The sequence below is a fragment of the Meyerozyma guilliermondii genome, genomic scaffold (genome assembly GCF_000149425.1).
Source record: "Meyerozyma guilliermondii ATCC 6260 scaffold_4 genomic scaffold, whole genome shotgun sequence".
NCBI classification, from domain to species: domain Eukaryota; kingdom Fungi; phylum Ascomycota; class Pichiomycetes; order Serinales; family Debaryomycetaceae; genus Meyerozyma; species Meyerozyma guilliermondii.
This window is the reverse complement of record NW_001809797.1, coordinates 428,150-452,298: the sequence shown is the minus strand read 5'-3', so window position 1 is coordinate 452,298 and position 24,149 is coordinate 428,150. Positions and strand designations below refer to the sequence as shown.

General features: G+C 43.7%; 13 protein-coding genes across 13 annotated transcripts; 7 read left to right on the top strand and 6 right to left on the bottom strand. All coding sequences in view use genetic code 12, as the record gives it.

Annotated features, from left to right (window-relative positions):
* Window positions 1-162: 162 nt before the first annotated feature.
* Window positions 163-1,218, top strand: HPD1 (Hpd1p; the record flags this gene model as incomplete). The annotated part of the gene is made up of 1 exon (XM_001484082.1): window positions 163-1,218. The coding sequence occupies one exon, from the start codon at window positions 163-165 to the stop codon at window positions 1,216-1,218; it is 1,056 nt and encodes a 351-aa protein (XP_001484132.2).
* Window positions 1,219-1,267: 49 nt separating this feature from the next.
* On the bottom strand, window positions 1,268-3,940 carry PGUG_03512 (uncharacterized protein; the record flags this gene model as incomplete). The annotated part of the gene is made up of 1 exon (XM_001484081.1): window positions 1,268-3,940. The coding sequence occupies one exon, from the start codon at window positions 3,938-3,940 to the stop codon at window positions 1,268-1,270; it is 2,673 nt and encodes an 890-aa protein (XP_001484131.2).
* A 453-nt stretch (window positions 3,941-4,393) lies between these two features.
* PGUG_03511 (uncharacterized protein) lies at window positions 4,394-5,059 on the top strand (the record flags this gene model as incomplete). Its single annotated transcript, XM_001484080.1, has 1 exon — window positions 4,394-5,059. One exon carries the CDS (start codon window positions 4,394-4,396, stop codon window positions 5,057-5,059), a length of 666 nt encoding a protein of 221 aa, XP_001484130.2.
* A 64-nt stretch (window positions 5,060-5,123) lies between these two features.
* On the bottom strand, window positions 5,124-6,284 carry PGUG_03510 (AAR2 splicing factor family protein; the record flags this gene model as incomplete). Its single annotated transcript, XM_001484079.1, has 1 exon — window positions 5,124-6,284. One exon carries the CDS (start codon window positions 6,282-6,284, stop codon window positions 5,124-5,126), a length of 1,161 nt encoding a protein of 386 aa, XP_001484129.2.
* A 62-nt stretch (window positions 6,285-6,346) lies between these two features.
* On the bottom strand, window positions 6,347-8,734 carry PGUG_03509 (uncharacterized protein; the record flags this gene model as incomplete). The annotated part of the gene is made up of 1 exon (XM_001484078.1): window positions 6,347-8,734. One exon carries the CDS (start codon window positions 8,732-8,734, stop codon window positions 6,347-6,349), a length of 2,388 nt encoding a protein of 795 aa, XP_001484128.2.
* A 211-nt stretch (window positions 8,735-8,945) lies between these two features.
* GLE2 (RNA export factor) lies at window positions 8,946-10,049 on the top strand (the record flags this gene model as incomplete). The annotated part of the gene is made up of 1 exon (XM_001484077.1): window positions 8,946-10,049. One exon carries the CDS (start codon window positions 8,946-8,948, stop codon window positions 10,047-10,049), a length of 1,104 nt encoding a protein of 367 aa, XP_001484127.2.
* Window positions 10,050-10,866: 817 nt separating this feature from the next.
* FLO8 (Flo8p) lies at window positions 10,867-12,744 on the top strand (the record flags this gene model as incomplete). The annotated part of the gene is made up of 1 exon (XM_001484076.1): window positions 10,867-12,744. One exon carries the CDS (start codon window positions 10,867-10,869, stop codon window positions 12,742-12,744), a length of 1,878 nt encoding a protein of 625 aa, XP_001484126.2.
* A 160-nt stretch (window positions 12,745-12,904) lies between these two features.
* PGUG_03506 (dolichyl-P-Man:Man(5)GlcNAc(2)-PP-dolichol alpha-1,3-mannosyltransferase) lies at window positions 12,905-14,332 on the bottom strand (the record flags this gene model as incomplete). The annotated part of the gene is made up of 1 exon (XM_001484075.1): window positions 12,905-14,332. One exon carries the CDS (start codon window positions 14,330-14,332, stop codon window positions 12,905-12,907), a length of 1,428 nt encoding a protein of 475 aa, XP_001484125.2.
* Window positions 14,333-14,574: 242 nt separating this feature from the next.
* On the top strand, window positions 14,575-15,069 carry CCW14 (Ccw14p; the record flags this gene model as incomplete). The annotated part of the gene is made up of 1 exon (XM_001484074.1): window positions 14,575-15,069. One exon carries the CDS (start codon window positions 14,575-14,577, stop codon window positions 15,067-15,069), a length of 495 nt encoding a protein of 164 aa, XP_001484124.2.
* Window positions 15,070-15,072: 3 nt separating this feature from the next.
* On the bottom strand, window positions 15,073-16,893 carry NOP8 (Nop8p; the record flags this gene model as incomplete). Its single annotated transcript, XM_001484073.1, has 1 exon — window positions 15,073-16,893. One exon carries the CDS (start codon window positions 16,891-16,893, stop codon window positions 15,073-15,075), a length of 1,821 nt encoding a protein of 606 aa, XP_001484123.2.
* A 401-nt stretch (window positions 16,894-17,294) lies between these two features.
* PEX11 (Pex11p) lies at window positions 17,295-17,984 on the bottom strand (the record flags this gene model as incomplete). Its single annotated transcript, XM_001484072.1, has 1 exon — window positions 17,295-17,984. One exon carries the CDS (start codon window positions 17,982-17,984, stop codon window positions 17,295-17,297), a length of 690 nt encoding a protein of 229 aa, XP_001484122.1.
* Window positions 17,985-18,328: 344 nt separating this feature from the next.
* Window positions 18,329-20,767, top strand: PGUG_03502 (uncharacterized protein; the record flags this gene model as incomplete). The annotated part of the gene is made up of 1 exon (XM_001484071.1): window positions 18,329-20,767. One exon carries the CDS (start codon window positions 18,329-18,331, stop codon window positions 20,765-20,767), a length of 2,439 nt encoding a protein of 812 aa, XP_001484121.2.
* Window positions 20,768-20,919: 152 nt separating this feature from the next.
* Window positions 20,920-24,144, top strand: PGUG_03501 (uncharacterized protein; the record flags this gene model as incomplete). Its single annotated transcript, XM_001484070.1, has 1 exon — window positions 20,920-24,144. One exon carries the CDS (start codon window positions 20,920-20,922, stop codon window positions 24,142-24,144), a length of 3,225 nt encoding a protein of 1,074 aa, XP_001484120.2.
* Window positions 24,145-24,149: the final 5 nt, after the last annotated feature.

Sequence of the window (24,149 nt, the reverse complement as noted above, 5' to 3'; positions counted from 1 at the left end):
AAGTGCCTTTTACGGCGCCAATAGCACAGGAAGGAGCTCGATTTCCGCGCATCGGTTCATCCACGGCTACTCGGAAAAGAAGTGGAGTTCGCAGAAAATCTGGGGTACACTTATATAAGCTGGGGTTTCCCCACCCCACCAGAATTCCAGTTTCGAACAATAATGAAAGCAGTCAGGCAACTCTCAACTTCGTCTCGGATTCTTGCCAACTATGGATTCATTGGTCTTGGTCAGATGGGCCAGCATATGGCCAGACACATCTATAATCAATTGGAGCCTAATGATTCACTCTACGTTCACGATGTTCTGCGGGATGCCACCGAGACTTTTGTTAACACGGTGACCAGTGCTTCTCCCGACAGAAAAGACTGTCTCAAAGCATTGTACAATATTTCAGATTTTGTCACTGGAGTCAATGCTCAGTTAGATTACATTATCACCATGGTACCTGAGGGAAGACATGTCAAGGGAGTTGTACAACAGCTCATTGAAACTTACCAACAGGGTGCTCCTTCCACCACCAAGACCACTATTCTTGACTCGTCCACCATTGACATTCCTACATCAATTGAAGTACACAATTATGTCAAACAACAGATTCCTGAATTTGACTTCATTGACACTCCGGTTTCGGGAGGTGTTGCCGGAGCAAGAAAAGGAACGCTTTCGTTCATGCTCTCTCGTCCTACTGACGAGTCTATTTCTCCTAGTTTGAACACTCTTCTTAAAAAAATGGGTAAGAATATCTTCCCTTGTGGAGCCAATCATGGTGCTGGTTTAGCTGCAAAATTGTCAAATAATTATCTTCTCGCAGTTACAAACTTGGCGGTTGCGGATTCGTTTCGCTTGGCTCACTCCTTTGGTCTTGACTTGGTCAAGTATTCCAAATTGGTGGCAGTTTCCACTGGTAAATGCTGGGCCGCCGTCGATAATTGTCCTATTCCTGGAGTGTACCCTGCAGAATACCGCTTGCCAGTAGATGATGGTTATAACGGTGGGTTTATCACCAAGTTGACCAAAAAGGATTTGGTGTTGGCTACTGATGCTGCCAAGTTCAACGACCGTTTCTTGTTCATGGGAGACGTTAGTAGACACTGGTACGAAAAGGCTTGCGAAAGAGAAGACATAGCCAGCCGTGATTTGGCTGTCTTATATGAATGGTTGGGAGACATGGAGCAGCAGGCAGACGGTACCATTGTCGATAAAAAAGATGTCTAAGTAGCAGTATATATTGCAAAAAGACTACATTTTATAAATAAGGTGTAGACTACATAATGTAATCGACATTGAATCCGGGAACCTCTTTTCCCTCGATGATACGCTCAGGTAAGAAAGTATTGTCGTTGGTGCTTCGACGAGATCCACTATCGGTGGAATTGGAGCTTTGAGACGAGTTATCTCCATTCAAAGCATCTACGATTCCAAAGCTTTTCTGTCTTGCTTTATCTGGAACGACTGGCGTCTTCAGCTCTTCTTGATAATGCTTTTTGAGACGGGGGTTTCGAAGCAGCGACAAGTTACCTGATTTGTATAAATCGTCGATGAAGTTACCATTCATAAACTCGGTGATTCGTTGGGCACCAAAGGCATTACTTGTCCGGCGATCATGGAATGAAGTGATGGACGAATTTCTGCTCTCAATCGGCACATTGTCCAAAGAGGTAGTTGACTCGCTGAGCAATGGAAGCGTTTGCTCAACCGGTGGATCCAGGGTTGTAGAGCCCTCTGAACTGAACGACGATTGCCTCGACTTGGACGTACTTTGATTTTCATGGTTAAGATTTTCCTGGTCATGGACAGGCACAGTATCTTCTACCTTCAGATTGATCGATTGTTGGGAATCAGTAACGTCAGTCTCATTATGCCCGGTTGTTAACGACGATCCGCTGGATTGAGTACCCTTGGACGAACGAGATCTGTTATCAGAATCGCCTGCCAGGTGATAGTCTGAACCCAAATGCTGTCTAAGCATCTCTTTGATAGGAGTCTCGGACCCTACAATCAGTGGGAATGGACTAGCTCCAGCAATTGTCGAGCCATGGGTAGCTTTTTGACTGTCGTTTATGCGGAGCGGTGACAAGGAAAGAGACTGAGAAGCCTCGTATGCTGGAGGTGGCCCTGCCTCGAGAGGTGGTCCGCCTGACAAGAGAGGTGAAGTAGCTGCTTCAAATGTTGGAGGATTGAAAGATGGTCTCCGGACCACATGGATTGGACGTTGCATTGGTGAGTTCAATGGCAGTATAGTTGTGTCTGGCTTTGCCTGTGATGCACTGAGATTGTGATCGATGGAGTCAGCATTTGGTTGATACAAATTGGCTTCCAAGTGCATATTGGCATCACGCTCAATTGGCTCTCCTTCACTCATGGGAGAGCTGATTCTATAGGGCGAGCCCAGCCTGTCCACGGGAAGAGTATATCCTCGAGCAAGCAAATCATTCGGATCATGATCACTAGATAAAGCTGTCACATCTGGAGATAATGGGGGAGACGACATTGCTTGAGGAGCATTTAGGTCCATTTCATTTTCGTACGCTGGCAATAAAGTATTGCCGTGAGCAGCTTGAGGAGATAAGACATGAATGGGTGAATCAATTGAAATTTCATAATGCTTCCGTTTGCCTGCACTCTCGTCATTTCTTGAAAGACGAAGACATATTTTTATCCAATGATGAGCTTGAATATTTGTGAATGAAGTATCTGGATGTAACATGTGATTGTGGTACCTGTTGAGCACTTGTGGAACGTATACTTGGAATTCCAATTCTCTTGGTAAGATTTCGACATCTTCCTCAGAATCAACAGCGCTGTCTGAAAGCAACGAATGACCCTTGGGAGCTTTGTGTTCAAGCAAGAGGTATTTTTTCTCGGGTTCCATTCTATGAACCTTTTTGTTGAGGCAGTAGTATTCGAGATGTTCGGTGAAATAAACTCGAATTCGATGAAGCGCTACTTTTCCGAACAATGGAACAAACCTGAATGCAAGTGGAAGGTAAGTATTCAAAATGACAGATTTAGCACCAACCACGATATCATACTGGATCTGGTCGTCCCAGGTTCGTGTGATGACAATTGGCTCGTTCTCCTCGAGATTTTCCTCTGATGGAGTTCGTATAATTTCGACGGGAATTTTCCCTGTCAACGTGGGTTTAAACGTACCATATCGAGCCACCGTGACTTCCAAATGATAAAACACCGACCCGAACGTCACGGACGTCGTTTCAGGAAGCAGCGGGTGGATCGGGTGCTCAAAATTATAGATATAGTCACCGGGCACAAAACTCCCTGCTTTGGATGAATCGTCGTTGACCGAACTCATAGGAGAAAGGTCAGCTAATGAAGTGAAAGATGAGCCAGCATCTATCGTTGCCCGCTTCACAAGTCTTACAGGCGAGAGACCGCTGTTTAAAAACCCTGACGACGAAACATCTGGAGCGGGCGATGTGCCTCTTGAGATGGTCTCAGCAAGGTTGAGACTAGATACATCGTGGTCTCCATGTCTAGGTAGTTCTCTGTAGAAGTCAGCACCGTTATTGGGCGTGATTGCTGTGTTACCCAGCTGAAAAAACGGCCAAGTGTGAGAGATAATGTCATTAATCTCAACAGTTTGATTTCGTTTTGGCGGGATTCCTTCGGGCCAATCGGTGCGTTCCGCTCCTTTAAATTGCAAAGTAAGCGAGCGTATCCTCGTCGGTTTGAGGACCCTCAACCAGAGGCATCCCCTCAACAAAGTAGGAGGCCTTTCAGCATACTCATTGGAGTCGAACCCTTGCAAAAAGAGACGATCTTCGGCTGGAATAACGTACACTTGCAACGTTGAAGTCAGACAAACAGGTTTGTCCGGAAGCTGAGGAAGCAACACCTGGTTTCTGGACTCCATGTCTGTATCTCCAGCGAGTGTTAATCGCTGGGGCGGGAATATCGGAGACCTTGGTGCTTGCATTGGGGATTAAAAATCGGCTCCGTAATAATTGATATGAGTCGTGCTTGTCTGCAGGACGATAACGTGAAGAAGCAATTTATATTACGTATGAGATGGTGACGGCCTGAACAGTAGATTTGGGAGTTGCAAGTAGCTGGTTGTTCCTCCGCTAATTCTTCAAGTATTAAGTTTGCTTGCTGAGCACCAGTGCCTGGAATGGTCCATGCGCGGCACTATTTCAGTGCGGCTCACTGAAAATTGACGGATCGGTCCGAATTGACCGAAAAATTCGACGCCAAAAAATTTGATGGAAAATGGTATATTTTAGCTCAGATTTGTTAGCGTCGTTTCGGCGATCACGTTGGTACTGCAATTGACCCCGTTGGTATCTTCAATTTGTGTTCTACTCTCATTACCCTAGCACACCCATACACCACTGAATTGATTTTGGCTGCGATAAAATGCTTTCGGATTATGTTACTTGGTAGGTGCCCCCAAACTAGATCCTTTTGCCAGACACATTTGAGGTCAATATGGCGAAAACCTCAAGATCATTATGCCATAAACTGTAAATATGGCTGGTTTTTTATTCCAAAAACTCATTTTGCTCCTCGTTGGACGGTGAAAGCCATCAATCAAGTCATCGAAGACAACATCGTAGAAGATCCTAAAATGGCGGAAGACTTGGAATCTCTTCAAAAGTTGGTAGATGTGTGGGCAAAAACTGTAGATATAAAGGAAAAGCCAAATGTTGAAAAAAAGACGAGAGCGGATGTCAAACGCCAAAAGGAACAAGCGCTCTATCGAACCCAGTTAAGAGAAGATATTGTAAAGCAAGCAGATCCCTCTGTCAAATCTAAACCCACTCCTCGTGTGAAGCTACTGGCTGCAAACACAGTCTCGTTTACTCATGCGTGGAATTACTATTTCGCAACTCATCATAAGGTGTATCTGCATTTGGGCTCAAAAGAAGCACGAAAAGCAGTTGCCAGCGATTGGAATCTTTTATCAGTCGATGACAAGGAACATTATAGACAAGAATATGCGGCTCTACTCGAGCAAGGCAAAGACGTATACAAGGGTGAGATTGTAACGAAGGAAGAAAAGCTTAAACGCACCGGAAAAAGAACGAAAAAGTAGATCACTCTGTCACTATATATGCATTACAGAACTTCATTCAGTACAATTTTTTATTACTGTGATTTCACACGATGACCGGCATGTCTTCGTCATTTTCGTCGTAGTCTTCCAAGTTGAACACTTCAAAGTTTTCTTCATCCACCAAGCGCTTCAACTGTTTCAAATCTATACCAAACTTCTTATTTGTAGCCACAATGTTGTGCCATATGTTCTGCAAATTACCTTTAAGCTTCATTTTTCCACAGCAATTTCCGCTCATTGCGTCAAAGATGTCGCTAAAGTTTTCCATCACTTCCACATAAATTTTGATGTTTAGCTGATTATGGAGGTTGAGCTCATCTACCAAAAGCTCGGAAGGAAGCTTTATGAGCTGTAGGTGAAAAGTGCATAGAAACTGAAAGAAGAAATTTTTGTTTCGATCCAAAAATGATTTGCTAGTCAGGACCAATTTGGCCAAACTTAGCCATTGCATTCCAGAGCAAAAACTACCGACCGCCACAAAATTGACAAATGCCAATTGCAACTCGGCAATGAGCAACTCGTTATCATGGCCGTAAAGCTCTTGTAGATACCACGACTTGTCGAAATGATCATCCGTCAACTCTTGTCCCGTTCTGTCTTCTCTGTGTTTTTCGTGCTGAATTATTGTATAGTTGATTTCCTCTTCATCTTCTTTGACAGGTGGAGTTTTGTCGGATGTCTGGTTACGATTTAGAATCTCGGTGAGTGCAATTCTTTCCTCCCTGGACGGCATGATCGTGCTGACAGCTCCAGACCCGTTTTTTGTGGGTAAATACTCTTCTATTATCTCAAAGTCAATCATGTTCGTCAACTTGGTCCATTCTTCTGCATCTCCAGGATAATTGACCATATACTTGTAGTCATCTCCAAGGTGTGCCATACCCTTTGAGTAGTCCAACAGGTTCTCTTCAACCATAACGAGTTGATGCAATTCCTCATCCCAGAAGAAGATGTGAACAAAACCCTCTTTGCATTCAATCCAATGGCCGTATCTGAGACTAGAAAGTGCGTTTTGTTTGTCTGAAGTATCTGGTTCTGTCAGTGCTTCTGAATAATGCAAAAGATGAACCCCATCAGGAATCAGCTTAATACCTTTAAAAACCTGCTTCAAGTTGAAGAATTGAAAATCTATTCCCATAAGCCACGAAGAGCTTTGAACAGGGAGATTGAGGAATACTAGGGTCGTTTTGGGCGGCCGTGACATTACTCCATTTTATCAAATGTTCGATTTTTGTGCGCTGCAAAAAAAAGTCTATCTTATATGTCTTATGTAACCAACTCAAAGCTGTGTCTATCTCTAACAACGTCATCAACTTCATACTCTGAGTAGTCGTACAAGCCAGTAAACTCTCGCTGGATCAACTCCGCCAATATATATCTGTCGATAAAACCTCGTAAAATTCTATGATCATCCTGACTGGAAACGACCAATAAGTAGTTCAAGTGTAGTTTTTCAAACATATCCAATACTTGAACCAACCGGCAACTTTCGTTGACAATGACGTTTGGAACATCAGGAGCTATGTCTAGCTTTACGCATTGACCAAGGGATCTCTCGTAGTGTAGTTGTTGTGATAAAGCGATATCTGGTAACCCTGATACCTGCAAACTGATAACCATATCCTGGGGTAAAAAATATTCAACGGTCAGAATGGCAGCTCTTAAATCCACCTTGGTGATGTAACCCAAGCTGACAGGCTCGCGGGTGCTCAAGAGAAGAGGGTAGCCTTCATGGTTGTCGCCGTTGACAAGATCGAGAATCAGAGAAATGGTATAGTCGGTATCAGGCACAATGTATAGCAGTTTAGGTTGAACCATAACCGATAAGAGAGGTACATCAGGAAGTTTTTGTTTCACTCTTGATGTTGCATTGGTGAAATCACACATTCCGTCACCTTTTCCCTCATTGACTGGGCCCATGTAGTCCATTCCTCTGTTGAAGGTGGATTTCAACCACGAATCATAGATGTTGTAGTTGCTCAACAGGTCGTTGACAAACTTCAGAACCATTACCGCACACATGATTGGTAATACGTAAGTGAGAGCGCCAGTCAATTCGAACATTATCACCACGATACTCATGGTGAACTTGGTGATTCCCGCACCAAATGCTGCAGCACCCACAACCGCATACGATGAAGGAGAAACTATGCAAGAGTTCTTAGTGCAAGTTGCCAAAGAATCCAAACTAAGAGCCAGTTGGAGAAGTTGGGATATGATTCCTAGTAAACGTCCAGTGGTGGCACCAAGAACTAAAGACGGCGTGAGTACTCCACCTGGTAAATATACGCCATAAGTATATGCTGCAAGTAAGGAACCTTGAGCAACAATGAACAAAAGTTTCCCTATGGTCACGCCCGAGGATGCCAGGCACATGAAGTTGGAGGAGTTTTGGGTTAGGTCGTCAGAGTCAGGACACTCTAAAAAGAGCGCCTTGAGGTATGCGTTCAAGGGAAGTTTTGAAATTTGTAACGGAAAATTTGCAATGCTGGTGATTATTGCAATCAAGATAATCTCAATATAATTGCCGTACTTTGATTCTGAAATCCTGCAAATGGATAAAAGTTTTGAGTGGACCCTGCTCTTGAAGTCAACTGACGAGAAAGCACGGTTCAATTTCACAAAATAGTGGCCGTGCACTCCGCCTATGGCTCCGAGCAAAACGAATGGAATGGTTTCCATGAAAAGCCAACTAAAATTTCCAAACTCAACCAGAAACAAATCTTGTTCGTCGAAATTCTGGCCTTCTGTAAACACTTTGGATCCTGTAAGCACAACCACGGCCACTGTTGTGGCCACAAACGAGTTCCACATGATCCTGGTGGGCATAAAGTAAGTGGGCATGCACTCGAGAACAAAAAGAACTCCTCCAATTGGCGCGTTGAACGCAGCAGCTATTCCAGTGGCTGCGGCTGCACTTAACAATTCACGGCGGAGTCCTTCGCTTCTATCGGAAGACGTTACCAATAGCTCGTAAAGAACGTTGACTACGCAACATGAAACATGTACCAAAGGTCCTTCCTTACCAAGCCAGACACCCGAGCCCACAACCAATGTCAAACCAAGAGTTTTGTACAAGAAAGCTGGTAAACCCAAGTAGGAGTCAATTTTGTACTCGAAACCAGATATGATGATCTTGATTTCTGAGATACCTGAATGTCTGATAACAGGAAGGCGCTCGATGGTTATATATGCTGCTCCACCAACCAAGAGCACGGCGAGGACGAGGAAAATGGGAAAGTTGACAAAAATTGCTGAAACCAGGCCATTACTTCCAAATATTATCTCAGACCAATTGTGCCATTCATCAACAGGACATGTCAGATACGGATTAAGGAGCGACCATTGATCTCGCTTACTGTAACAGATTCCTTTTTTCAAATCATTGAGCCACGCAGAAGCCAAATCAAGAACGGTGGTGACATAACCGACGATAATTCCTGTCAAGACGATTATGATCCACTTGCGAGAGGTGATACTAGGAGTTGATGTATATGATTCTCGGCTCCAGTCGATAAAGCTATTATCTTGGATATGTCGGTGTTCCTTATTTCGCTGTAATTTGGCCGGTTTCAAGCGGTTTGTACTCTCAATTATGGGTATATTACTATCGGTATATCGAAATCGTACCAGTGTAGGTTGTGAAAATGCCATTATGAAGGTCTAAGTGAAAAATATACTGTTCCGAATGGTGTTCTAGATGGTGCTAAAGAGAGGTTGGAAGACGAATATGCTCAAAAAAGTCCTCAAAGTCTATAATAATAGTGTATGCTAGCAATGATATGCCAGGATTCGCATCCAAAATCACCACCGCGGTCACGTGCAGGTATATTCACTGATGAGAAAAACACAGAGTTGACGCTTCATGTCTTATTTAGGTACATCTTCTGGACCCACCACGGCCACCGCGGCCACAGGAAAGGAGCTACTCAATGATGTGACTGTGAACAATCCACCAGAGGATTCTGTGAGCGATTTATCTTTTTCTCCTACACAAGATATGTTGGCAGTTGCAAGTTGGGACAAGAAGGTTCGAATTTACGACATTGATCCCTATAGTGGAAATAATCAAGGAAAAGCAATGTTTGAGCATGAAGCTCCAGTATTTTCCGCGCAGTGGTCAATTGATGGAACCAGAGTCATAAGTGGTGGTGCTGATAAGCAGGTGAAACTCTTTGATTTGGCCAGTCAACAAGCCCAGCAAATAGGTGTTCATGATGCTCCAGTTAGCTCCGTAAGGTACGTCGAGTGTGGGCCAACTAACGCACAGGTTGTGGTGAGTGGCTCGTGGGATAAGACTTTGAAATACTGGGATATGAGAGCTCCTCAGCCGGTGTCCACCATCACTCTTCCTGAGAGAGTATACTCGATGGATACTACGCAAAAACTCTTGGTAGCAGGCTGCGCAGACCGTCACATCTGTATTGTTGACCTTAATAATCCACAGCAGCTTTTCAAGACGTATCCATCTCCATTGAAATGGCAGACCAGAATTATCAAGTGCTTTCCACAAGCTGATGGTTTTGCCATTGGTTCGCTCGAAGGAAGGTGTGCCATCCAATACATAGACGAGGCCAAACAAAAGGAGCTTGGATTCGTATTCAAGTGTCAAAGAAAAGTTACCAACCCGCCCGGAACCCTTGGGCTGCGCACCAACAGTAACAGTGAATCCGATATCTATGCTGTCAACGCCGTTCAGTTCCATCCTATTTATGGTACATTTTCTACAGCCGGAAGCGATGGTACTTTCAGTTTCTGGGACAAAGATGCCCACCAAAAATTGAAATCATTCCCCAATGTGAACGGTACCATTTCATGCACCGGGTTTAACCGAAACGGCTCAATCTTTGCTTATGCTGTGAGTTACGACTGGTCCCAGGGACATATGGGAAACCGTCCGGATTACCCTATTACAATTAAATTACATCCAGTCAAGGACGAAGAGATCAAGCAAAAGAAGAAGAAGTAGCATAGCATAGAAGTACGATACGAAAAAAATACTGTATGATACACGTATAGAAGCTAATTTTTTATTGTAATCATCTTCGCGTTATCGAGCCGTTCTATAACAAGGGTCCAATGGACCTGTCATTATTGCAGATACGATCCTACAATGAGCCAGCCTCACGTGAGCTTATCTCACGTACAGCCGTCCGGACCGGTTTCCCAATGCGCCGGTCACGTGACTGAACTGGGGGGTTACCCCATATAGGGTAAAGAAATCCGCTCAATCCCAAACATTTTGGTGTATCAAGGACAAATTCACTTATGAGCTTCCCTATATTTCCCCATCCACTTCTTTCCATTCCAAATTCTCTCCATAATTCTCAAGTCCACACCGATAATTTTTTACACACCGTCGGCTGCTTAGGTAAGCCACATTTGCCCCGAGCCACGCCCAGCGAAAAGGGTACCAAGCACCGGAGTGTCTGTGAAAGGATTAGCACTTATATTGTCCAGTAGCCCCCAGAGAGAACATTAAGCAAGTTTGTGATTGCCTGGTGTGTGAAGATACTTTCTGTCGACCACATAGTGTTTGAAAGGTTGTTTTGAAAACGAAAATAAATCATTTATTACCTCCTCGAGGCTGGAGAAAACACCCCGTTTAAGTTTTTAGTACGAGACTTACGACGGATAGGTTGAAGAATTACCCCATAGGGCAGGCTAAGGACACTATAACAAGGGCCAGATCCCAGTTTTGTATCATATTTGTTGATAATCGTGGTTTGACATTTCATTGGCGCTGGAATTAATAACAGTTGTGAGACACAAACTTGAAACATTCCATGAGTCACTCCGGAACGCCTAAATCTGGCAAGATGTCCAGTCCTCGATTGGATTCGTCTTCGTCTATTCTGGATGCTCATGCTACAAATTCCAAGCAGCTTCTAAATGCTTATATCTACGATTTTTTAATCAAGAGCCGGTTACCTCAAACTGCACGCATATTTGTCAACGAGGCAGATGTGCCCACATCTCAGAATTCTTCGTCGTCGTCGAACTCTCCTGGTGATGGACAGGCTCCCCATATCCAGTTTCAAAAGGACAATAATCTACCTCAACTCTCAATGGCGATGGATGCCCCGCAGGGATTTTTGTTCGAATGGTGGCTGGTTTTCTGGGACGTTTTCCAAGCCAAGAACAATCGAGGCTCGTCGCAAATGGCGATGCAATACTATCAACTTCAAATGATGAAACAAAGACAACAACAAGAGTTGGCGGGAATGAACGGCCATCCCAACATGTATGGAGTAGGAGGTCAGGCTCAAGCTCAGACACAGGCACAAGCTCAGGCTCAGGCTCAGGGTCAACCACAGGGCCAACCCCAACAGCTAGATCCACAACAACAACAGCGCATGATGATGCAAATGATGATGAAGCAACAGAATATGCCAGTGATGCTGGACCAACAATTACAAATGCTTGGCCCACAACTCCAGCAGCAGATGTTCCTTCAAAAGCAACAACAACAGCAACAGCAGCAGGGTCTGTTACCGGGACAGCAACAACTGGCGCAGCATTCTCAACCGGGACAATATCCCCAGATGCCTGGTTCTCAGTCGCAGTTCCAGCCGCAGCCACAGAATCGTATCCAACAGCACGCACAAACCCAGATGAACAATCTTCGTCACCAAGCAGCGGTGGCAGCCCAACAACAATATCAACCTGGAGAGGCTGGGTCTCCAGCTACTATGAACCGCTTGAGCCAAGGCACCCCTCAAGTTCCGCATGGTCAGCAACCCATGAATGCAATTCTGCCATTTCAACAACATATGGCTCAGCCTGTGAATTCGCAACCTGGACCCAAAACGAATGATGCTCATCCAAATGGTGCTCAGGGCCCACCGATGCCTAACGGAACAGCTGGTGGGGAAATGCTCAATGGGGCGACCAGCGCTGGTCCCAATAGGAATATCAATGCCCTCCAGGACTACCAGATGCAATTAATGCTTCTTGAGAAACAAAACAAAAAGCGGTTGGATATTGCACGTAATAACGGCACAACGGACTTTTCGTTGGTTTCCATGTCCAACAATGTCAATAACATGAACATGCTACCACCCAATACTGGCAATTCCGGTCCCCAGCAAAAACCATCACCTGGAATATCAGGCGGGTCTGGATCACCTTCAATCACCAAAGCCCCATCTCCCGGTAGTAACGGAGCAAAGAAGAAAAAGGAGCGGCCAGTCAAACGAGGTCGTAAGCCCAGTACTTTTGGTGCGTCCCAAGATGCTGCTCTGGGACCGAATCTGTCGACAAACCTCAAGAAAGAATACACCACACCACTTACTCCATCATCTGAAGCACCTAATGAGCCAGCAACAAAGAAGAAGAAGAAGGCAGCCGATTCTCCAAAGAAACAACCGGCAGCGTCTACGAATGCCAAAGGGGACAAGAAGGACAAAGAATCGGGAACGTTCAATGGCTCTCAACAACCCAATTTTGAAGGTGGTTCGAATGATCAAATGTTCCCAATTTTGGGTGGTAGTAGTAATAACGACAACCAAATGTTTGGAGCCGGATCTAATGGAGGCGGCCTTGACGACATAGATTTCGATTTCAACCTGTTCTTGGATGGCGGTGCCGATGCAAACATGCATGATGGAATAGGAGGGTTCAACTGGGGTAATGTGGATGCCATTGAAGGCTCGGAGCTGTAGATTGATAGAACATACCAGTGGATCTGGCCCGAAAAGTACAGCTCATCCGATGACTTGAGGTTTCTTAATTGAACACTATTTACCAGATATGAACCTGCAACCAGACATGTTCACTTCGTGATTCTCTGCCCATTGAGGCATATGTATAATAATACACAGGCTAAGACCCATACCAATTTTCACCACGATGCCATACTGTGGCCAAAGTAAACGACAAGATAGTTACCAATATTGCTGAACTTTGAATGGTCGATGGAAACGTAAGCCAGCACCATTCATGAACGGCCCACATTGCACCACTAATAATGGGACCCCAGCCAGTCGAATATAATAAGAATGGCATATGCCAACAATACCAAGAGAGAAACTGGTAATGAAGACTGCGGGAGAGAAGTACTCCAATTGTGTTCGTAGTTGCAAATGTGAGCAAAATGAGCTTAGGACCTTGTTTCTTGTTCACATAAAGATTTGTGGAAGCTATGGTGTTGAAAGGTTTAAAGCCGTCTTTGACCAAGGTTACCAAGCTCTTTCCAGTGATTTTAGAACTAAAGAATCTAGAAATCACAAAGAAGATAAGCACTGAAATATGGCACACTAAAAGAAAGTTTGCAAATAGCTTGGAAGTAAAGTATTCTTCCGGAACAAACCTCCAATTGACTGTCCATTCATATAGAAACGAACGTTTGAAATCAAATGCTCTTTGTAAGTATGTCATACGCAAATAGTTTGCGTCTTCATCGTGGAACAAGACCAATAAGAATTTCCATCCGACCATTACTTGGACCAATACCATCACCAAAATTACAGCCAACAACTTCAAAATGTTTTCCATGCACAAAAAGTAGACCACAATAAGAAATGCAGGCATGAAAAGTAAGGCATTCATCTTAATTGAGATAGCCATACTATACAAGTCGGCTGCAACTAAAGTCAAAAGAAAGACTAGTGTTGAACCCAAAGTATCGAACCAATAAGATGCTGCCTGTAAGACTAATGTCACCCCCACCATACAAGCAGTAGTGAAACAATCGTTAAAGAGTCTCAACACATAAATGGACATCAACCGTTTGCTGGCCACGATCAACATATATGCCCATGGCTGAACATCACCCACCAACGAATAGGTACAACAAGTGAGTAAAACCGTCAATGTGTGAAGATATCCAAACACAGATTGAACCACGGGTATGTCCTCTCCTCCCAGACTGAGCCAACTGAGCCATTGGTAGATTTGCACAAATCCAGCAGGATACACTATAGGACCAGTGTCACCGGCAATCAAGCTGTAATCAAGTTCACCATCGTTGATCATATCTATCTGTTGCATATAAGTCTTGAAGTCAATTTCAGTGTACTTGACATTGGCGATGACGATCTTACAAGCAATGGACGTGAAAACCACCAAGATTGGGACCACAATGGCATTGCAAAAAGGGTCCATGAATAAAGCAATTACCCCGTTTATTATATCATTGCAAACATTTTTGAAGGTGAACTCTGGAAGATGTGGCGCTTCGGTCTTACTACTTAGCCCATCCTCTATTTCTTCTTTCTCAGAATGCTTCTTTGGTTCATGGGTCTCTTCCATCTCTGAAGTAAATTTTAGCGCGAAGTTGATAAGAGGTGAGGAATGGCTGAAGAGTGAATAATACAATTGGTGGTGAAAATGCAGGCGAACAACTATATGGAGCTGTTATGCTCAGTTAGAGATCGTATTTTTGTTTTGGATAGCCAATTGTATTTTTTTCAAAATTTGGGAATATTTAGGAATTTTGCAACTTTACCAAGTTGAAAGCTCTATTACCATATACGACAGTAAGTATATTTAGCATGACCCTGATACAGCATGATTCACTTATCCCGAACCTTTATTCATCCTTGGCGCTTATCAAGATTTTGGCCATTTGTGTTAAACTATACACTCCGAGCACAAACAGGTTATTCACCATGAAATACTTTATACTTTTCTCATTCTTAGCAAGTTTTGTGCATGCTACACCCCCGGCTTGTTTTCTAAGTTGTATAGCAGAAACTGCTAAAGAATGTCCATCTGGATTGCAGTCCATAAGTTGTCTTTGTTCCAAAAGCGATGTGCTTGTTAGTTGCCTTGTCGATATATGTCCTTACGGCAACTTTGAATCCGCAAGAGACCATTTCTTGGGAACATGCTTAGAGCATAGTAAGGCCACGGCTCTGCATGTTCCTGAAGTTGTGCTGTATACTGCTGCCTCAACAATGCTGGAAAGTGCTTGGCAAACGTACGAAGAGCAAACAGTGACAGGGAAAAATGGTATGATTTATATCAGGCGAAGACCACTTGTATAGATTTTAATCCACAGGTCTCCCTCGGGAACTCTTTTTAAATGCTCGTGCCACATCTCGCTTTCTCCTCTTACACTCTCTACCGATTTCTCCTCGCTTGCTCCAGAACCATTTTTCAAATGGAGATTCTCCATCTCTACCTTCTATGTCTGGCTCATTTTCTCCAAGAAGTGTCACTGTCTCAGCCAGAGCCCCGATCTTACTGAGCTGCGATTGAGACTGGAGAAATGGAGAATCGAAATGGGGCCAAAAAAGACCTCGAACCTTGCTTTGAACACCATGCCCACTTTCTCTCAGTTGCTGTTGTTTCTGCTTGATTTGCTCCAAAAGTTGAGCCTGTTCGCTGGAATCGATGATATGGTCGCTGTCAACATCTTCATCTTCTTCAGATAATGCAAGTTTGAACCCTGAGCTCTCATTCTGTGGATTGAGCAAAGTTCTCAATGCCTCTGTGGTAGGTTGAGCTTGAGATTGTGGCTGTGATGGTTCATCGGACTCAACTTCGGCTTGAGGCTGCTTGGTGGTGGGTTCTGGAGATTTTTTAGTGACCACAGTTTCAGCACCAGCCTGAATATTTTCTGTGCTTTGTGCCTCCGGAACAACCTCTACGTCCCCATCCTGCTCCTCCGTCTTCTTCAAAGCTTCTATATCGAAATCCGACTCATCGTCTTCATCAAAATATTGTTCTTTGACAGGACCACCAGCGGATTCCTTGAAAAGCTCAAGCTGGCGACGAGCTTCTGAAGAAATTGGTACGGCTTCTTCATCGTCATTGACCCCATTTCCTTCGATCTCATAATCAAAATGGGTAACCTTTTTGCGTCCTTTGGTGTCAACGATGATATCCTGTTTTGAGATTCCACTTACTGTCTCCTCTTCATTGTCTTCCAAAAGCTCAACAGGTTTCTCAAAATCGTATCCCGATAAAAACGAAGCCAAAACTGAAGTGTTCTTTTCTATTTCTTCTTTCAAATCTGTACCTTCAGCTTGCTCATTTTTGTGATGAACTGACTGCACCCGTTCAAGTACATGATTATCTCCACTGATCCATTTCCCGTCAGAGTAATTCCACGTGAGGTCGTTGACGGTTTTGTTCTTCTCGTATCCCCAAAGTTTAGTCTTGAAGGCTTTAATTTGGGTTGGTTTGCCATTTATCAAAATACGCATGGTTTGCAGTTTCTGAGCCAACTTCGATCTTGGAGTAGTTCTCATTCTTCCCTTGCAAAATTCGCCTCCTCCCGAAGTACGAGACGTCGGAAGCCCCACAATGGGTTTTCCCTTGGTTAGAGCCCCATATGAACCGTCTCCATGAAGAGTTTGAGTGGGTGGTTGGTGCTTGGTATTTCCAGATATGTTGTTGAATGTATGAGGAGATAACATGTAGGAGGTACGAGGAGGTTTCTGGACAATAGAATTGTCGAAACGATTGATATGGTACAGAGTTTGGGACTCCTTAATGCGTTCCTGGCGTGCTAAATGAATTTGAAATTGGCGTTGTCTGGCATCGTGTTTTTCATCGGGTCGCTGAGAGTCTTTCAACCAACGTTGGTGATAGTCTGGTTTGGCTATATCGACCGAAAGCTTGCGTCCCATAAAGACAGCACCAGCCAACGATGCTTTGAGTTTCTGGAACCCTTTATCGGGAAATTCAACGGTTATAAATGCAAAGTAATGATCATGAGTAGGCTTTGTGTGGAGGTCCAAGTTGTCGATTATTGAACCGAATTTGGCAATCCTTGAGCTAAGAAGGTCTGGCTTCTCGGCAAGAGCTGTCGAGATATTTCCAATGCGCAACCGTAGCTGCTGGGCACCAGGTTGTTCTGACATACACTATTCTCGATATGGAAATTTTGGTGATGAGATGAGGGTGTGCACACAACACCAGTTCACTTGATTTCCAGTTGCAAATTGACGATAATGAATTGCAAGGCAACGTGGGTAGAATTGAAAGAGGCATATGAACAGCAGGTGCTTGGAATTGAACTGAAAGCGAAAGCCCCGGAAGGTGATTCTCTCCTTGTGGATGATCAAAACACCATAGAAAATTCCGTACCTCCGGCATTAGTTGTGGAGGTTCCTGAGAGACTCCAAACCGTTATTGGTGACTCTTCAGAGCTTTTACAAGATATCAAGAACATGATGATGAAACTGTACTGGGATGGCTACTATTTTGGAAAACTTCAGGATCAAGGATCGAGTAACATTACGAAATAATATGGAACTTATAATCACTTTGTGGCAGCCCACATGTCTCTCAAGCCCATTATCGATGTGAGAGTACCAGCCAAACCAACGTCACCCTCGGTGAAGTGCAAGTAGTTCAAGGTGTTCAATGCGATGAACATGTCCAACAAGTCCCACACCAACTTTCTCTTGGCCTTATAGAGCTTGGCATTGACGGCCTCAACATCGACCTTTTCATCACCGGACTCCAACTTGGCACTGTTGATTTTGTAGGTTCTCAACGAATTGATCACACCAGCAATCAAGCCAAAGAGCCAGAATCTAGACGCATAGGTAGGAACCTTTGTCATTTTCTTGGGATCAATGAGTCCCATCATCTTGAACCAGGTGATGGAATCCAACGAAAGGTAACCGGCGTAACATAAATTACGAATAACCGTGGTGTTCTGTAAAATAGGGTCCATCAACTTGTTGTCAAACGTCTCAGCAGCAGTTTGCAAGTGGTTCAAAGGTTTCAAGAATCTCAATCCCTTTCTTATAAATGTGACATGACCTTTCAAATCTTTAAATATTTTAACGATATCACCTGAAAAACCTTGTCTTTGAAGGTAGTAAGACAAGAACCGGGACAAGTAAGCTACAAGTCTGAAGCACTTTTCCCGCTTGGGAGTGGAGTCAAGAAAACGAATAGACTTGGCAAAAGTAGGGTGGTAGATTATGCTATCGGCAACCATTTCTGTAATTATTGAAAACTATACAAGTTTTTAAGTAGCCAATCCCCGGACGAACAACCGAGGGTTTCGGGTGGAGGGGAGAAGCAAGAAAACGTAAGCACTGAGTCAGCTTCCCCAGATCTCATCATGTGACAATCGTCACCATGAAGCAACTTGGCAACATTGAAGCAACTTGATAGAAATTCATTTGTCTCGTTGATGCCTTGTATTTTTCACCCTCGGAACTCAACTTGACATATGTGGGGTAATACCATCAGAAACAATTCCGACCATCGTCATGGCCCTTATGCAGTACAACCACCTGAATCCATCAACCAATTTGCGATTTCACAACAACAACGCGTATGAATAAGGAAAATACGTTCCCGTCCGAGGAGGTGTACCGGCCCGGAAAAAGTATCTTGAAGTCCAACTTGGACAGCCAGACGATGCCAATACCTATGATTCCACTCAAGGAAGACTCTTTAAGAACAAATGAACGTCGGCGTGTTTCATTTGCACCCGAAGTTACCCTTCACAAAATCGATTTTGTGCCTCAATATCAAAGCCAGAGCCGTAGAAGAGAGACGATAGCATTTATACCTTCTCAGATCTCAGACTCTTCTGATGATGGGTCCTCGCAGTCATCGCAACCATCGGTGCCTGAGGTGGGGCGCGAACTCTTAGCTGATAGCTCTGACGAAGAGGTAATAAATGAAGAAAATGACGAGCAAACCATGGAGCTCACGGGTCAAATTCCACAATTCCCTCAGGTATCTCTGTTTCCACAGGTGCAATCCCAAGAGGGCCCCATGTCATGGGAAGAAATGCCAATGGAACTCACGGAGCAGTTTCCTAAAATCGAGGCTTTTCATGCTGAAAACACTTCTGAATCTGGCACAAATGTGGCTGAAGTTGGTAGTACTCACCCTCAAAACACGGAAGACACAATGGAGTTCACTCAAGTAGCTGCTGTATTTGTTCAAACTGAGAGTAATAATCATCAAGACGAAGAAAACACCATGGAATTTACTCAGCAAGTGGGAATGATTCAGCAAGAGATCAATAACAGCCCTGATATTTCACCAGTCAAGGTAACCGAAGTCGAGGGTGAAATGGAATTGACACAATCAGTCGGCCGTATAACATTGAATCAGACCTCTACGAGTACTTCAGCGCTCCCAGAACCAACAACTAGACCCGACCCTACGGAGATTCCCGCTGATAATGGTGCGTCACAGGAACCTATGAAGCTCACTCAAACTGATGATAAGATAGAAGTCCTACAAACAAGCGAAAAAACTTCCGAACAACCACCTATACGAGCTGAAAGTCCTTTAGTAGCTCAGAAGAGACGACTGCCTTCGTTATCACCACCTGCAAAGCGTATCCATCCACTGTCATACACAACCACAATCCCCCTCGCAGACATTTCCGTTGACTCCATTTACGATGATGAAGACTACGAATCCGTTTCATTGACTCATTTCATGAAGGATATTGGCATTCGTTTTTATGATGACTTGGACATAGGAACGTCTTCGATAAGCAGAATAAGCATTTCGCTTCCCAAGGTCATTGATGGGTCCAATGACTACTCGCTTCAAGATTACGTGAACGCTACTAACAAACTTCCACTTTTGGAATTACTCTACTTCAGTTGTGAAGAGATGAGGAAGAATATAGAGGACGGAAAAAAGTTGTTTGAACAATTTAACAACACGACACTAGCATCCAATCCCAAGTTGTTCAAGCAGTATTATTACAGTCCACTTGAAAAGCAGCTTGGCATGCAATCTGAATTTCAACTCATTAAAGATTATTGCCGCAAGCAAGCGATGGACGCGTGGTATACCTGGCGTACAACTATGATCCGAAACTTGCTTGACCTGACTTTGCTAAAATATGAGCAAGTACAGGAAGATGAACGGCTATTGAATGAAAAATTGGCCGCTGCCGAATCTTTATTTGTGGAGTCAAAAGATAAGCTCAACAGGCTTAAACTCATCATGGCACAATTGAGCGACATAAGCGACCCTCAGATCCACGATAGCCTGGAATTCAGCAGCCTTCGAAATGAGTTGGTATATTTATACTCGAAAATTACGGCGAGTCGTCTGAAGATTTCTCTTCTAAAAGATGAAGTGAACGCTGTTGATATAGCAATCGCGGACAACGAGTCTAAGATCGCAGAATTGAGAGGATCTTTAGCTGAATTAGAGACAATACTCAATAAGAATAGGACCTATGGAACCTCAGAGATATCCACTTTAGAGGCAAAGTGTAACTTACTTCAAAAATTAACAGGCTTTAATTTTGAAGCGGTCGAGGGAAACTCTATAAGGTTCAGTTATCAGCGAACATATTCAGTGCACTTATCGTCAACTGGTTTGAAATTTGCATTGATGCTGCCTGCATGTTTTTACAACAAGCAAGTCGCAGAGCTGTTTGCTATGCCCATAACGGACAACATCAAAAAACTCTCGGATATTCCCTTGCTCCATAGGCGTTGGGAGGCCTTGAAGAGATTAGATCAAGATATCTACAAGATCTCTCTTCGTTATCCCGTTGCATTCGTTAATGAGACTGACTCATGTTCTATTGATGTGCGATACTACGAAGCGAACCTGAGGACTAAGGCCAAGATCCATGTATCAGTTCCGATCAGGTCCATTGAGAACTATCCGAAACTGGTGCGAATTGCATCCACTGTTTTACGCGGGAAAGCAGACCTGGCGAGTATTCTCAGCCAAGTTGCTAGATCCTGCTTATCAAACGAGCTTCTCATATCCGGGGCTTTCTAACTTCTACTTAATAACCTAGTCAGTAACTCATCTGGTGTAGCTATCCTAGTGAACTTTGTCTTGAAGGTGTATATCCTGCAGATAACAGCATCGAATTTTCAGCCCACAACAGGTCAACGACTTAGTGCATCGGCATTTCATCTGAGCGCAGCATGGACGACGCTTCGGATATCTCCTATTACATAGGGTCCCAGGCTGCTGACACTCTAGGCAACTTGGATGTTACATTGAGTAATGGCCAGATTGTGAGTATTAACCTTGTGGAAGAACTTCCTGATGACCCCAACGAGTTGATAAGTTTCCTAAATGAGGAAAAGTGCGATAGAAAATACTGGATCTCGGTTGCTCGAGCATACTCAGCGTCGGGAAAGCTTGACGAAGCTACCGAAGTTTTATCGCAAGCTTCCAAACAGCCTCTGTTTTCTGATGCTGATAGGTTAAGTATCGACTCCAGTTTTAAATGGCTCCATTTAAAATATGTCAGTCAAGGCATCAATAGGGCTGAGCACTTGTCGGCTGCTAATGAACTCATTGAAAGAGATTTCAAAAGCGCTCCTTCTGATGTGAATAACTTGCTTGCAAAAGCTACTTATTACGGTCTTGAAGATATGGCTGACCAGGCATGGGAGATTTACGATGGAATATGGAAAGCCGACCCGAAAAATTGCTTTGCATTACTTGGAAAGGCTCACATAGCCTTGAACAAGACGAAAAACTACAAAAGTGGGCTCAGGCTCTATCAACAGGTGTTGTTGTTGAATCCTATTATGAAACCGGATCCTCGTATTGGAATTGGTATTTGTGCTTGGATGCTCAATGATCAAGAGATGGCTGTAAACTCGTGGAAGAGAGCTTTAGAGATTGATTCCCTGAACACAGCAGCAAAGCTTCTCATAACTTTATCTCAATTCAATGACGCTTTCAATAAATCCCTCAGCGACGAAAGCTTTATTACCAGCTACAAGGAGTGCTTAATCAAATTGAGAGATCTTCCTCATCTGTCAGAGGATACTACTATACTTCTCGCCTTCGTGTCTTATTACTACTCCAAAGAACAATATGACATCGTTGAAAAAATCTGCAATAATATTCTCCAAAAATATTCCGGTTCATCCAAAGTTCACTCATCCAAACTTACACCTTACCAGTCAAAGGCTTTATCGACAGCAAATTCTTGGTTGGGACGGGTATCTTTTGCAAAGGGTGATTACACTCAATCGCAAAGAAGTTTCCATGAAGCAATTCGGCTCGATGACAACAACTTGATTGCCAAGTTGGGCTTGGGACTCTCCCAAGCAAACAGAGGTTCGAACGAAGAAGCGATAATTACATTTGAATCCGTGTTAAAAACGAATCCAAAATGCTTGGAGGTCAACTACTCTCTTGGCATATTTTATTCCAAGCTGAAGAGTCGCAAGAAGCAAGACCTTGCTATACTGATCTTGGAACGTTATTTGCGACTTTCCAATAACCTTGGCCTGAACCCTACTGCCAGCAAGAAAGACGATGATGAGTCGTCATTATCAAGCAAGGAACCAATAGTGTTAAATGCCCTTCTCACCCTTTCTAGGTTGTATGAAGGAAGGGACTTGAATCAATCTTTGACCTACTTGAGTAAAGCTATCGAATCTAGGACACAGGTGGGTCTTTCTGTGCCGATTGAGGTCTATAATAACTTGGGAGTTATGAACTTTTTCAAGAACAACTTGGACGAAGCTAAGGAAAACTTTGAGTTTGCTGTGCAAAACATCCGTAAGGAAAGCGAAGAGAAATCAGACCCAATATTCGACGACTTGTCGCTTACGATTGACTACAATTTGGCTCGCTCGCAAGAGGTTTCAGACGAAAAGGCAGCCATCTCAATCTATAAGTCAGTTACAGAGAGATCATCCAACTACTTCTCTGCCAGTTTAAGACTCTTGTTCTTGGATTGTGTTTCAACTAACGAATCAACCAAGGAGCAAATAAGAGAACGGATTGAGGAACTCTTGGAAGAAAACCCAGCTAACTTGGAAATTAGGTCTTTCTATGGCTGGTTTGCGAAGACTTTTGGAAAGAGAATTGGCATGAAACAGGATGCAGATACAGAACACCAAAAGAAGACTTTGGTTGAATACGACTCTCACGATTCTTATGCCTTGTTATCGTTGGCGAATATCTACTGCATCATGGCAAGGGATGTCAAAGGTTCTGGCTCTGCAGTTGCTGAGAAGAGAAAAAAGTATTACATTCGTGCTATAGAACTTTTCACCAAGGTTATTTCTGTGGACTCCAAGAATGTTTACGCTGCCCAAGGGTTGGCCATTGTCTATATCGAAAACAAAGATTCGCAAAAAGGATTGGAAATCTTGCGGAAGATCAGAGACTCGTTGAACGACATTTCGGTATACCTCAATTTGGGGCATGTGTTACTTGAATTGAAACAATTTTCTAAATCTATTGAGAATTACGAAATAGCCTTGGTGAGATTCACAAGTGGAACGGATTCCAAAATATTGTCGTTTTTGGGCCGGGCTTGGTATATGCGTGGACTCGCAGAAAAAGACTTGTTCTATTTGAAAAAGGCACTTGACTATGCTCAAGAGGCACAAAAGCAAAGTGGTGGACTGCAGGCGTCATTACGATTCAATATCGCCTACGTGCAATTTCAAATTGCCGAATTCATTACCAAGATTGCTGTTGAGCAGCGTAATGTGGATGATATTAAACGAGCGATCGAAGGCTTGAATGAAGCCATCGAAACTTTGAACTCGTTAGCTTCTGACGACGAGGCTCATCCACCATATCCTAAGCTGGAATTGAAGTCAAGAGCTAATTTAGGTACCACTACCTTGGCAAACAGATTGAATACCTGCTTAGAAGAAACTGAGGAGTATATCAATAAAGTGGAGAACAAATTGGCTGAGGCTAAGAGGTTGAGGCAAGAAGAAGCTGCTAAGCGATTAGAAGAGGAGCAGAATAGAATCCTCAGACAAAAGCAAGCGGAAGAAGAGTTGGCAAAAGAGAGAGCCAAGTTGCAAGAACAGGCTCAGCAATGGGTTGAAGAGTCGCGGGCATTTGTGGAAGAAGACAAAGATGACCAACTTTTCGAAGCAGAGTCTGCGAAAGACAAGGAGAGCGGTAAGAAAAAGCCGGCCAAGAAGGGAAAGAAAGGAAAGAAGACCAAGAAGAAAAATTTCATTGACGACAGTGAAGAAGAACAAGCTCCTCCTACGCCGTCAGCATCTGAAGACGAAGCCCCTGCACCAACAAAGCGTAAAGCTGAAGAAGATGACGACGTGGTGCCCTCTAACAAGCGCAAGGCTCTTTCCAAAGATGTCATTGAAGATAGTGATGATGAGTTGGATGACGATTTGTTCAACGGTGAGGATGCTTAATAGTG